We start from the raw sequence: 14,716 nt of genomic DNA on the forward strand, positions 1-14,716 counted from the left end.
CCTATTGAGGACATTTACCTGCCTATTGGGGACATTTACCTGCCTATTGAGGACATTTACCTGCCTATTGGGGACATTTACCTGCCTATTGGGGACATTTACCTGCCTATTGGGGACATTTACCTGCCTATTGGGGACTCTCGCACCACACCAGTCTGACCCTGAGGTAAATGCAGAGTTCCACCAATATGGGCACTGGTGAGGCTGAAAGAGTATGGACTGGCAAGGCTGCATTGATGTGCAGTGCAGTCTGTATGTCTCTGTGTGGGCAATTTTATTGCTGGTATATTGTTTTTGTAGCACTGTATATATATTATTGGTATTTTACTACTAGCAATTTAGAATCCCTAGGAAACAATGATATTAACCTTCGTCCAGCTGAGTAGGTACAATTGTAACTATTCCGTTTTAAAATTGCAATAACTTTTTTTTCGAAAAGCCGTAGTTTTGGTTCAGAATATATTGGCCAAATTTCAATAAAATATATATGAAGGTACAATTGTACCTCTGCAGCCTGTTAACGTTGTAAAATTATGCAGCCTGACGAAGGTTAAGAAAGAGAACAATTGCTTCACTTGTTACGACTATCAGCGACAAATGTGAGTTTTTTAAACTACCATGTATTCCGGCCCTCCAATGGTCTGAGGGACCATGAACTGGCCCCCTGTTTAAAAAGTTTGAGGACCCCTGCTTTAAACGGTCAAGCCAGCATGGACGAATTCAGGAAAAGATCGATAAGTAATATACCATCATAACAGTATGAGGGCTTGCTGTTATTTTTTACAAGTCAATTGTTTTGTAAACAGCTAGTCAAACATCTTAATAATAAGAATATTCCTAAAGGGAACCTGTCACCCCCAAAATCGAAGATGAGCTAAGCCCACTAGCATCAGGGGCTTATCTACAGCATTCTGTAATGCTGTAGATAAGCCCCCGATGTATCCGGAAAGATGAGAAAAAGAGGTTAGATTATACTCACCCAGGGGCGGTCCCGCTGCGGTCCGATGAGTGCCGCGGTCCGGTGCCTTCTATCTTCATAGGATGACGTCCTCCTCTTGTCTTCACGCTGCGGCTCCGGCGCAGGTGTACTTTGTCTGCCCTGTTGAGGGCAGAGTAAAGTACTGCAGTGCGCAGGCACCGGGAAAGGTCAGAGAAGTACTGAAGTACTTTGCTCTGCCCTTAACAGGGCAGACAAAGTACACCTGCGCCGGAGCCGCATCGTGAAGACAAGAAGAGGAAGTCATTGTAAGAAGATGGGAGGCCCCGAACCGGACTGCGACGCCCATCGGGCCGCCCCTGGGGGAGTATAATCCAACCTCTTTTTCTCATCTTTCAGGATACATCGGGGGGCTTATCTACAGCATTCTAGAATGCTGTAGATAAGCCCCTGATGCTGGTGGGCTTAGCTCATCCTCGATTTTGGGGTGACAGGTTCTCTTTAAAGTACAGTATACTCATATACAAATCAATATTTGGTTAATCCACCACAGACAATAAAACCAATAAAAAAATTTTTTGACATTTATTCAAAAAGTTACATTTATTTAACAGAAAGACAAACCTAACTATACTGTTCATTCTTAAGCGAGGAAGACTGTCATATGTAATAATCATACGTAATAAAACTTCCTCAAAAACAAATGCTAACAATTAAGAACTCGGAAAACTAAATACAAATTTGGCTTAGCAGGTGTAAAGACTTGTCCAGTATTATGAAAGTAAATGGCTTCAACATTAACGACACCTAACTCCGATATAAAGTGGACAATTAAAACTGCCTTTATTTTTTATATTTATTTACTTTATTACAGTTAAAGGGAATTTGTCAGCAGGTTTTTCCCATTTAATCTAGAGCAGCATAAGGCTAAGTTCACACTGCGTTAGCAGCAGCCCGTTCAGCACATACGCTAACTGGCTGCTGTAACGCAAGTGCCAGCGTTTGCATCGCGCTAGCGCAGAGCATCTGCTAGCTCTATCTGCGCTAGCAGTGACGGACCCGGAAACGCTGAAGCCCGCGTCTCAGGGTCCGTCACTCAATGACGGCACATCCCTAGCGTACGCCCATTGTGGGCGTGCGCTAGCGATGCGTCCGACATTGCTTTCAATGGCAGCATTAACGGACTACGTTACACCGCGGTGTAACATAGTCCGTTTAACGTACCACCATAATGCAGTGTGAACCCAGCCTAACAGGGCAAGAGGGCCTGATTTACAGTGATGTCTCACTAATGTGTTGTAGTTTCAATACAAATCAGTGTTGTATCAGCAGAAGATTATCACTGCGGGCAGGGCAGTCAGGCCTGTGTAACCAAGCCCCTTCCACGGATTATCACCTCCTGATCATGTACACAAGAAACTGCCAAAATCAGGTGTGTGGGCAGGGTTATTCACAGCTCAGCACTCTGACCTCTGCTACATCTACAGCAGGAAAAAACAGGGATTCCATCAAAATTACACCAAGCAGTCCAGAAAGTGACATCCCTGAAATCAGGGTCTCTTGCCCTATATTGTGCCGTTTTTAGATTACATAGCAAAATGGTAACAGATTCCCTTCAAACGCAAGATTCATAAATATATATATTATGTTGTCATCATCCGTGGAGCAATGCTCATGGACATCAACTCTTGGAAAAGAAGTTTGCAGGCGTAAGGCATTCGTACCAAGGATATCTGTAGAGGAGAAAAAAATAAAAATATTAAGAGCAATATTGTATATACTGTGTGAACCATTTTATTAATGAAGAGTTAATACATTTACCCTAAAACACAACATTAGCAAAAAAAATTAGGACAAGGCATTTATGAAAATGTCTAGGAAACCAGTGGTTAATGGCATTGAATGATAAAACTTACAAATGGAGATGCTGACGGATTAAATGAAAATTAGCCAAACACTATAAAACTGATTTTATGGTGCCAAGAAGGTGTAACAATTTCCAATGCTCAATTGTTGGACAGATCTCGATACAGTGTTCAAGTGGCAGATAAACAGGAGAAAAATTAATATTTCCATACATAGAATTATCCTTTTGCACTAGCAGCTCAAGTACATGGTAAAGTTCTGGGAGTGACAGATTACAGAATAGTCTAGAGAAGACAAACGTTACTTACTTGTGTTTTGTTTCTGCATCCTCTGCATTCATATGTGTGAGTCCTGGTATTTGCGATTGCCATCAAACCACAGAGATTGCAGACATGTACTTGGTAGGGGTCGGACGCTTCAAATAATCTCTCCCGAAGAAACTGGGCAGCACCATGTGCAATCTGACAGTCACGCTCCATTTCTCCAAATCGCAGACCTCCATCGCTATTAAGGGACATTTTAATAGTCAGTACAACGTTTTCAGCTATACAATCATTATGGAGGTGAAAGAAGGCGACCATTAAACATTACAGATATGTTCGTAATGTAAGACAGTCCGGAGAATGACTCAATACCTACTGGAACACAAACAAGCTCATCTAATGATTAACGTGTCTCGTGTATGCCTGTCCAGCACTTTACACGGCACATAGTACACGTTGACTGGCAATCTTTTTAATCTGTGCCAAGCTACACACTTACCGTGATCTACCTTCCATAGGCTGTCTGTTCAGAATCTGAATTGGACCTCTTGCACGAGAATGAATTTTATCATCGACCATATGCTTCAATCTCTGGTAATAAGTAGGTCCAATGAAAATCTGGGATGTGATTTTACGTCCTGTGAATCCATTATAGAGAACCTGTATGTCAGAAAGTAAAACAAAATAAATGGTTAATGTAATCACAAAATATTCTTATTTTTAAATCAGGTGACTGATTGTGTGAATGTGCCTCCATATACTATTTTGATCCACACATACCAAAGACTTCTGACTGATGTGGAGCATGAGGCGAATATCTAATTAGAGGCACTTTTCACAATAGTCCAAATCTATATGGCGCATCTTATCTTCATACTTAACCCCTTCATGACCCAGCCTAGTTTGACCTTAAAGACCTTGCCGTTTTTTGCAATTCTGACCAGTGTCCCTTTATGAGGTAGTAACTCAGGAACGCTTCAACGGATCCTAGCGGTTCTGAGATTGTTTTTTCGTGACATATTGGGCTTCATGTTAGTGGTAAATTTAGGTCAATAAATTATGCGTTTATTTGTGATAAAAACGGAAATTTGGCGAAAATTTTGAAAATTTCGCAATTTTCACATTTTGAATTTTTATTCTGTTAAACCAGAGAGTTATGTGACACAAAATAGTTAATAAATAACAACATTTCCCACATGTTTACTTTACATCAGCACAATTTTGGAAACAAAATTTTTTTTTGCTAGGAAGTTATAAGGGTTAAAATTTGACCAGCGATTTCTCATTTTTACAACGAAATTTACAAAACCATTTTTTTAGGGACCACCTCACATTTGAATTCAGTTTGAGGGGTCTATATGGCTGAAAACACCCAAAAGTGACACCATTCTAAAAACTGCACCCCTCAAGGTACTCAAAACCACATTCCAGAAGTTTATTAACCCTTCAGGTGCTTCACAGCAGCAGAAGCAACATGGAAGGAAAAAATGAACATTTAACTTTTTAGTCACAAAAATTATCTTTTAGCAACAATTTTTTTATTTTCCCAATGGTAAAAGGAGAAACTGAACCACGTAAGTTGTTGTCCAATTTGTCCTGAGTACGCTGATACCTCATATGTGGGGGTAAACCACTGTTTGGGCGCACGGCAGGGCTTGGAAGGGAACGAGCGCCATTTGACTTTTTGAATCAAAAATTGGCTCCACTCTTTAGCGGACACCATGTCACGTTTGGAGAGCCCCCGTGTGCCTAAAAATTGGAGCTCCCCCACAAGTGACCCCATTTTGGAAACTAGACGCCCCAGGGAACTTATATAGATGCATAGTGAGCACTTTGAACCCCCAGGTGCTTCACAAATTGATCCGTAAAAATGAAAAAGTACTTTTTTTTCACAAAAAAATTCTTTTAGCCTCAATTTTTTCATTTTCACATGGGCAACAGGATAAAATGGATCCTAAAATTTGTTGAGCAATTTCTCCTGAGTACACTGATACCTCATATGTGGGGGTAAACCACTGTTTGGGCACATGGTAAGGCTCGGAAGGGAAGGAGCGCCATTTGACTTTTGGAATGAAAAATTATCTCCATCTAGCGGACACCATGTCACGTTTGGAAAGCTCCTGTGTGCCTAAACATTGGCGCTCCCCCACAAGTGACCCCATTTTGGAAACTAGACCCCCCAAGGAACTTATCTAGATGCATATTGAGCACTTTAAACCCCCAGGTGCTTCACAGAAGTTTATAACGCAGAGCCATGAAAATAAAAAATAATTTTTCTTTCCTCAAAAATGATTTTTTAGCCAGGAATTTCCTATTTTGCCAAGGGTAATAGGAGAAATTGGACCCCAAATGTTGTTGTCCAGTTTGTCCTGAGTACGCTGATACCCCATATGTGGGGGTAATCCACTGTTTGGGCGCACGGCAGGGCTCGGAAGGGAAGGCACGCCATTTGGCTTTTTAAATGGAAAATTAGCTCCAATCATTAGCGGACATCATGTCACGTTTGGAGAGCCCCTGTGTGCCTAAACATTGGAGATCCCCCAGAAATGACCCCATTTTGGAAACTAGTCCACCAAAGGAACTAATCTAGATGTGTGGTGAGGACTTTGAACCCCCAAGTGCTTCACAGAAGTTTATAACGCAGAGCCATGAAAATAAAAAAAAAAAATTATTTTCTCAAAAATGATCTTTTAGCCTGCAATTTTTTATTTTCCCAAGGGTATCAGGAGAAATTTGACCCCAAAAGTTGTTGTCCAGTTTGATACCCCATATGTGGGGGTAAACCACTGTTTGGGCACATGCCGGGGCTCGGAAGTGAAGTAGTGACGTTTTGAAATGCAGACTTTGATGGAATGCTCTGTGGGCGTCACGTTGCGTTTGCAGAGCCCCTGATGTGGCTTAACAGTAGAAACCCCCCACAAGTGACCCCATTTTGGAAACTAGACCCCGAAAGGAACTTATCTAGATGTGTGGTGAGCACTTTGAACCCCCAAGTGCTTCACAGAAGTTTATAATGCAGAGCCGTGAAAATAATAAATACGTTTTCTTTCCTCAAAAATAATTATTTAGCCCAGAATTTTTTAATTTTCCCAAGGGTAACAGGAGAAATTTGACCCCAATATTTGTTGTCCAGTTTCTCCTGAGTACGGTGATACCCCATATGTTGGGGTAAACTACTGTTTGGGCACATGCCGGGGCTCGGAATTGAAGTAGTGACGTTTTGAAATGCAGACTTTGATGGAATGCTCTGCGGGCGTCACGTTGCATTTGCAGAGCCCCTGATGTGGCTAAACAGTAGAAACCCCCCACAAGTGACCCCATTTTGGAAACTAGACCCCCCAAGGAACTTATCTAGATATGTGGTGAGCACTTTGAGCCCCCAAGTGCTTCACAGACGTTTACAACGTAGAGCCGTGAAAATAATAAATCATTTTTCTTTCCTCAAAAATGATGTTTTAGCAAGCATTTTTTTATTTTCACAAGGGTAACAGGAGAAATTGGACCCCAGTAATTGTTGCGCAGTTTATCCTGAGTACGCTGGTACCCCATATGTGGGGGTAAACCACTGTTTGGGCACACGTCAGGGCTCGGAATTGAGGGAGCACCATTTGACTTTTTGAATACGAGATTGGCTGGAATCAATGGTGGCGCCATGTTGCGTTTGGAGACCCCTGATGTGCCTAAACAGTGGTAACCCCTCAATTCTACCTCCAACACTAACCCCCCCACACCCCTAACCCTAATCCCAACTGTAGCCATAACCCTAATCACAACCCTAACCCCAACACATCCCTAACCACAACCCTAATTCCAACCCTAACCCTAAGGCTATGTGCCCACGTTGCGGATTCGTGTGAGATTTTTCAGCATCATTTTTGAAAAATCCGCGGGTAAAAGGCACTGCGTTTTACCTGCGGATTTTCCGCGGATTTCCAGTGTTTTTTGTGCGGATTTCACCTGCGGATTCCTATTGAGGAACAGGTGTAAAACGCTGCGGAATCCGCACAAAGAATTGACATGCTGCGGAAAATACAACGCAGCGTTTCCGCGCGGAGCATGGGGGGGGGGTGAATCGGAGCGCGGGAGGGCAGATCGGGGGGCTGGGGGGCGATCGGTGGGGTGGGGGCACATTAATGTTTCCAGCCATGGCCGATGATATTGCAGCATCGGCCATGGCTGGATTGTAATATTTCACCCGTTATAATAGGTGAAATATTACAAATCGCTCTGATTGGCTGTTGAAAGTGAAACTGCCAATCAGAGCGATCGTAGCCACGAGGGGGTGAAGCCACCCCCCCTGTGCTAAACTACCACTCCCCCTGTCCCTGCAGATCGGGTGAAATGGGAGTTAACCCTTTCACCCGATCTGCAGGGACGCGATCTTTCCATGGCGTCATGGGTCGGATTGGCACCGACTTTCATGACGCCTACGTGGCGTCAAGGGTCGGGAATGGGTTAATGATGTACTTTATTAGCTGATGATTACAAATGTACATACTGCTGGGTATCACTACTGCATGTCCTTATCTGCACTTTTTATGTGATGCTATTGTTTGTCCAATTGTGTTAATAAAATATTGTACTTTTAAAAACAAACAAACACTCCTTTTTCTATCTTTCTATCTCTCCTGTCATTTTAGGAAGAGTTTACAACAGTTTCCTCATCATCCCAGACAGGATTACAATTACAGTGACTGATACTGCTGCTGATAACACAGGATCCAATCATAACAGGTAATTTCACAGCTCCTATAACATTTCTAGAATTACTTTTTTTTTTTTTTTATTAATTAATTTAGCATTAATTAACATGCTATATGATCAGAGAAGAATATCATACAAGCCATGGTACCATGGTTTCAGAATTTAACAATATAAAATGGTTTACCTCATTTCCTCTAAGATGATATCCATAGTCTGATAACAAATTTGAAATCTTTTGCACGTTGACTGCATCATTAAACGGCGTTGCATCACCAATTTCTCCTTTGTTTGCCGATACCTATAAAAGTTTAATGTAGTATAAAACAATCCCAAAGATCACCAAGTATAATGTTACATCTGACTATAATAGAATTTCTTCTTTACCTTCCCCTGCAGACATTCAATCAAGTGACCAATAGTCATACGAGAAGGGATGGCATGAGGATTGATGATGATATCTGGTGTAATGCCTTCACATGTAAAGGGCATGTCCTAAGATTAAGCAACACATACATTAAAAAGGCAGTCATATGTCTTAAAGAGTTATTCGTATCTTATAAAATTGGCAGAGTTTGATACCATGAAAATAAGTTTACGATTGACTTGCTTTTTCAACCTGCTATGGTTCTCCTGCTAGAAGAGAGTTTGTCTTAGGCCAGTGTCACACTTGCGTGTGCAAAGCGAGAAACTCGCGCGAGTCTCTCACATCAACACCTATTACCTGGCACTGCCACCGGCACTCGGGAACGGAACGTGCGGCTGCATAGAAATACATGCAGCTGAACGCTCCGGTCCCGAGTGCCGGGTACTGATGCGAGAGACTCGCACGAGTCTCTCGCATTGCACACGCAAGTGTGACCCCGGACTTATATAGTTTATAGCCTGTTGCCAGGGGGACTTATCAGAGGGTGTCCAAAAAATGTATAATAGCTACATTCAAAACGGCAATATGACACTTATCTCCTGAGATCTCAGTCACTTTTATCCAGCCCATTATTTTCTATAGAGAAGTCTGACAGGGTTGTTCACCCACCTGACCAAGAGCTGCTGTTATCAGTCCTGCAAAAATCACAAACGTGGACCACACCCATCAGCTGTATAAAGACCTTTCATTGGATCTTTTAATTTAAACTGAGTACTTTCTCCAAATGGTGCTGATCCACTGATTCTGGAACAGGGTTTTTTCTTCTGTGCCCTCCATTCCAAAGTTATGCTCAAAGTATTTTACCGATCGGATTAATTTATTTTATATTTTGATAGATCGGACATTTCTGAACGCAGTGATACTAAATATTTGTATTTTTTTCCCAATGGTTTTGTTTTCAATGGGGCAATTTGAACTTTTTTTATCTTTAGTTAATAGTCCCCCTAGGAGACTTGAAGCTGCGATCCTTTAATTACTTGTGCTATACTTAAATGGTGCTGCAGCGATTCTATATACAGCAGAAATGACAATCTATGAACGATGGCCACAAGCCATCAACGCTCTCCAATCACGTCAAAGTCAGGGACACAACATATGATGTAAATATGTATCATGTTTTGAAGGTGCTAATGGTGAAATTTTCCCTTAAACCAACTGGGTATATACTTCTGTGGGGGTAGTTGTTTTTTGTGTTGCTTTTTCTCCTGTGATGCTGGCCAAACACTTAGACAGAAGTTATTTGGGATACACCCAGTTGGTTGAAAGGAAAAGTTGCACCACTATTACTGGGGTCATAACTTCGGAATTCAAGGATCACAGAATCAAAAGAAAACCTGTTTCAGAATCAGTGGAGCAGCAGCAATCAGACGAAGCAACAATGAAGCCAGGAGGCTGGAGAGCTGTGTGCTACTGTATACACTACCCCTTATTATATACGAGTTATATAAAATGGTATTTAATTTAAGAGGAAACAGAGCAAAAAGTCAAAATCGGTCCATTTAAAAACAGTTTTTATGATAACACATCCTGGCTGAGCGCTGTTCTAGTAAGGCCTCAGATAAAGCAGGTTATGTGGACGTGATCAGTCTGTACTACCAGCAGGAAAATCAGCATCAGGACAACAAAAATCTAACACTGGAGACCATATATTATTATTGTGCAATTTGATGTACTTTTTATGTAGGAAAACTACAAATACCTCTTGCCTGTATTGAATCCCACAGGTTCCTTTCTGCCCATGCCGACTGGCAAACTTGTCTCCAATTTGAGGAATTCGAACTGACCGTACCTAGGCCATAGGAAAAACATGGTTATTATAATTATTATTATTTATATAGCACCAATAATTCCATGGTGCTGTACATGAGACGGGGTTACGTACAAATTACATTAATTAACATCTCTTACAGTAAACAAAACTAACAGTGACAGACTGACAAAGGGGAGATGACCCTGTCCTTGCGGCTTACATTCTACAGGATCATGGGGAAGGAGACAGTAGGTTGGGGGTTGCGATAGCTCCGATGGTGTTGAGGTGGTCGTGTGGTCATTACAGGTTGTAAGCTTCTTTGATTATAACTTGGTTATAACTAACTCCACCTATGTCACAATGTATAGTGTCGGCAAATGAGACAAAATCGGACTGGTTTGCAGGTTTATTACAGCACTGATCTAATACTAGCCAGATTTCGTGATACCTCTGCCAATAAAGCATTGTCTTTACAAATGGCCTCAAGTTATCTCTGCAACATTAAGTATCACGCTCAATAGAACCTAGAGATACATGTTCATAGCACTGTTCTTACCCTGATTTTGCAAAACTTGTATCCTTCCTGATTAAGAGTAACCATGACTTGATCCACGATGCCGGTTTCACTTGTACGCAAGAAAGTGCTACAATCTCGCTTTGTGTAACGTCGATTGGTACTGTCTAGCTCATCTTCATTTTCAGGCAGAGTCACCGTTTTACCAATGATTACATCATCGCCTGAGACTCTTACACCAGGTGCAATCAGACCGTCCTCATCCAACTTGTCGTAGATGGCGTGTCTCATACCTATAGGCAACCACATCAAAATGACAAACCGGGTTAACTTTAACGCCTGAGATTTCAAAATTTAGCCAGGATGCCCAGGTTTACAAAAACAGCAACTAAATGGTCTAATAAGTTATATTTGGTGAAGAGAACGGGACTGAGCTGCTATACTACTCAGAACCCACAGACAAAGATGATGCTGTTTATTAAAAAAAAAAAAAAAAAAAAAAAAAAAGCAGCCATCCTGTGAAATCCTTTTAATCAGTTCAAAATCAGGCCATTTCCCCCATTCTTGACCCGGCACATTTTAAAGTTTTTTTTTCAAACATGTGGTTTAAAGAACTGTATAATTGGTCCCAAGATTCTGGTGTGAGGTGGCCAGTAAAGTTGAGCAAATAGGTTTGGAATCGGTTGCCAAATCTGAATTTGCCATATTTTTACCCTATTCATGCTAAATTTATGTTTGATGATCGGTTCTGAACATATTCGTTTATTTCTACTCCAACTGACTCCAATGACGTTCGGCTGTGTTCGTCAAATATTGCAAAAACAATATTCGGTGCGGATCATAATCGGAACCAAATTTTGAAAAATTTGCTCAACTCTAGTGGCCAGATCCCTCTGTTCTTCATAGCAGGTACACAAATAGGTCAGCATTATATTAGTTTGGTGGTGGAACCAGTGGTACCGGCCATTTCTCAAAAGAGTTTGAAGAACACTTTTTTACCAGGAGAACACCAGGTCTCATGTTGCTAGGGCTAGTAAGAACAACCTTCATGGCTTATACGTGCTACAATGGATTGCAGTGTTTCTGTACGTGTCCCACATTGAGCAAAAATAAGAGGTCATTGGTTGGCAATTGCAAAGGGAGCTGCCAGCAGTGGATCTTGATGATTTGAGTACCCAAATGCATATAGTGTTGCAGAACATTCTTCAGACAACGATTAATAACCTCCTTCATTGTATGCCAAAGCGTGCAAGTGCACATATTTTTGTATGTGGTACTCATACTTGATACTGAATAATTTCACAAACTTGACTGGAAGTGGCTGCAGGTAGAAAAGAACTTATTTTTCTCCCTGCAGCCGGATTTCTAAATTTACAGTCACACATTTAAAATGGCATTTACTTTAAGATTATGAATATGGTTGCAAGCAAATAAAATGGTTTGCTTAAATTTAATTAAGAAATGTTGGCAATGTTTTTTTCCTAAATCACAATGTATATTTAAATAAAAAAATTAAAGAAATCCATCCATGGTCTTCTACAAAGAACAGTAGGCGTCAATCTCAGATTTGCTCCAGTGACCAGTGCAATTTCCAGTGTAACCAGTGTAAATGTAAAGTGTAGTATGGGGGAAAAAATGTAGCAAAAATTGTATACGTTATAATGAAAAAAATAGAATAAATTGATAATAGATCATTTTATGATTATTTTTTTTTTAATTCTTTTTTACGATAAAAGTTGTTCCAATGAAAAGTTTAGAACATCCAGAGGTGAAAGTTAGCTCAATTTAATCTTTTCTTACCCTGACATGTCTCACGAGTAGGTTTCTCAAAAACTTCTTCTTGATCAAATCCTTTTTTAGACTCCTGTTCTTTGTAAGAGCGATAAAAAACAGACCTGAAGAAAAAAAAAAAGGAAATTGCATATAAATACTTCCTGAATTAACAACTACATTTTCTAAACACAGGTACAGTCCATGTTACTGAGCAGTACAGGTGGACTTTTTGCCATCTAGATCAGTGCTTTTAAACAAATTTTACCAGGAAACTTTTGGTTCTTCTGGACCTGGTTTGGAAGATACCAGTGTCAACTGACTTTATCAGAGACAAAACAAGAGAACGGAGCAACAAAATCCCAAAAGACATGATCATAAAATCATACAAATTTTATTAAACCAATATTAACACATTATCAAAGTATATAAATATACAGCAGGCATGTAGCCAAAAAGTGGAGTGTGGAGGAAACTGGTGGAAAACTTGGGAACCAGGAGGCAGTAAACAACATTACATCCAGGGATCAGCCAGAGAGATTACCATATCACATTACCATCTCATATAGTCATATCATGGTTTCAAGGACCTCAATACAAATGTCCATGGCAGAGTATATAGTTATAGACTGCCACCCTAACAGTGAACATAGTCACTAGCATGAATCAGACAGGCTTACCCATAGGTCAGGATGACTCCCTCCGGTACCACAAGCAGGCCCCCTGACGCGCGTTTCGCCGTCCGCTTTTTCAAAAGGGGTGTGTACATTGGTAGTTCTTTGGAGTTTAAATAGGGAGAGAACCGGAAGTAGCGCTGGCATATTGGCGCACGCACACTCGAGACTCGGCCCCCACAGCCCCGGTGGCCGTCATCGCTGCGCGCGCATAAGGCGGAAGTCCGCCTATTGACGTCACATAGATATGCGCGCGCAGCTTTGTCAGATAGCCCAACAGGAGGAGGAGGAACAGGGTCAAGAGCGCGCGTGCGCACGGCCGGTAGCCATCTTGCCGGAGACCATGGAGGTGGCCATCTTTCAGAAGAAATATACAAAGACAGAACTAATGTGCAGTGAAACAAGGTGCGCAAATAAGTGCAATTGAAATACCGCGCACAGAAAACATACAACACTGTGCCGCTGTTACAGTATATATAACATAATAATATTAAAAAGGCTATCTCAGCATACAACCGACCAGCGGCCATATTACCGAAGGCCATATAAATCACCATTTTTTCAGGGATACAGTGCAAGCAGCATGATGTATTAACAGTTTGTCATGCTATTTCATAATAGGTGAAAGATGCATCCTATAAGTGGAACAACCTGTGTCAATAGTCACGGTGAACATAATAACATAAGTGTAAACATTTATACAGACACATATAAAATAACCCTACATATCCACAACACAGGATAACACAATGGAAGGCAAGAGCTTCTTCGTCCATGGGAAAACGGCAGAGTATTAAGTACTGTAGTCTGGCCGATGGAAGCACGATATATAACGTAGACCCGGCACTCAACACCCATTGGATAGATAACTACAACAAAGAACAACAAAAATTAAAAACAAAATAAAAACAAAAATATGGAGGAGAATCGCAGGGGAGAGGATAAGCCTAAAAGTAGAAAAACACTGGTGGGGAAAAGTCCACACCAAAGGTCGCAAGAACAGGAGGACGAGCACAATGGAGGAACACGGCAAAGGACTAGACCCAAAATATCACAAAAAAAGGGACAAAACTTAGCTGTTCATTTAACCCCTTGGGGGACATGGTGTCAAGGGTGACAATCCACCTGCATTCTCGTTGTGCAAGTAATTGTTTTCGATTACCACCCCTGACACCCCCATGGATTTTATCAATCCCCCTCACTTTTAAACCGCTGGGATCAGATCCATGACATACACGAAAATGCCGAGGAAGAGTTTTAAGCATGGAGACATCAGTCACCTCCCTTGCAGCTATTATCTCCCGAACGTGTTCGCGCGTCCTAACTTTCAGTTCCCTAGAAGTGAGACCGACATAGATGAGGGAGCAGGGACACGTGGCATAGTATACCACATAGGTGGTATTTCAGGTGATATATTCACGAATCTTATATGAACAGCTAAGTTTTGTCCCTTTTTTGTGATATTTTGGGTCTAGTCCTTTGCCGTGTTCCTCCATTGTGCTCGTCCTCCTGTTCTTGCGACCTCTGGTGTGGACTTTTCCCCACCAGTGTTTTTCTACTTTTAGGCTTATCCTCTCCCATGCGATTCTCCTCCATATTTTTGTTTTTAATTTTTGTTGTTCTTTGTTGTAGTTATCTATCCAATGGGTGTTGACTGCCGGGTCTACGTTATGTATCGTGCTTCCATCGGCCGGACTACAGTACTTAATACTCTGCCGTTATCCCATGGACGAAGAAGCTCTTGCCTTCCATTGCGTTATCCTGTGTTGTGGATATGTAGGGTTATTTTATATGTGTCTGTATAAATGTTTACA

At 41.3% G+C, this 14,716-nt stretch overlaps 1 protein-coding gene across 1 annotated transcript in view; it reads right to left on the reverse strand.

Annotated features, from left to right (window-relative positions):
- Window positions 1–1,511: 1,511 nt before the first annotated feature.
- Window positions 1,512–14,716, reverse strand: part of POLR2B (RNA polymerase II subunit B) — a 78,786-nt gene continuing 65,581 nt past the window's right edge. Inside the window, exons 18-25 of the mRNA XM_069742013.1 lie at window positions 12,259–12,353; window positions 10,501–10,751; window positions 9,894–9,983; window positions 8,155–8,262; window positions 7,955–8,068; window positions 3,566–3,726; window positions 3,112–3,307; window positions 1,512–2,670 (exon numbers count right to left, since the gene is read on the reverse strand). Coding sequence (XP_069598114.1) covers window positions 2,581–2,670; window positions 3,112–3,307; window positions 3,566–3,726; window positions 7,955–8,068; window positions 8,155–8,262; window positions 9,894–9,983; window positions 10,501–10,751; window positions 12,259–12,353 — 1,105 coding nt within the window. The 3' untranslated portion in view covers window positions 1,512–2,580. The remainder of the gene's footprint in view (window positions 2,671–3,111; window positions 3,308–3,565; window positions 3,727–7,954; window positions 8,069–8,154; window positions 8,263–9,893; window positions 9,984–10,500; window positions 10,752–12,258; window positions 12,354–14,716) is intronic.

This window comes from Ranitomeya imitator, chromosome 1, assembly GCF_032444005.1.
Source record: "Ranitomeya imitator isolate aRanImi1 chromosome 1, aRanImi1.pri, whole genome shotgun sequence".
NCBI lineage: Eukaryota > Metazoa > Chordata > Amphibia > Anura > Dendrobatidae > Ranitomeya > Ranitomeya imitator.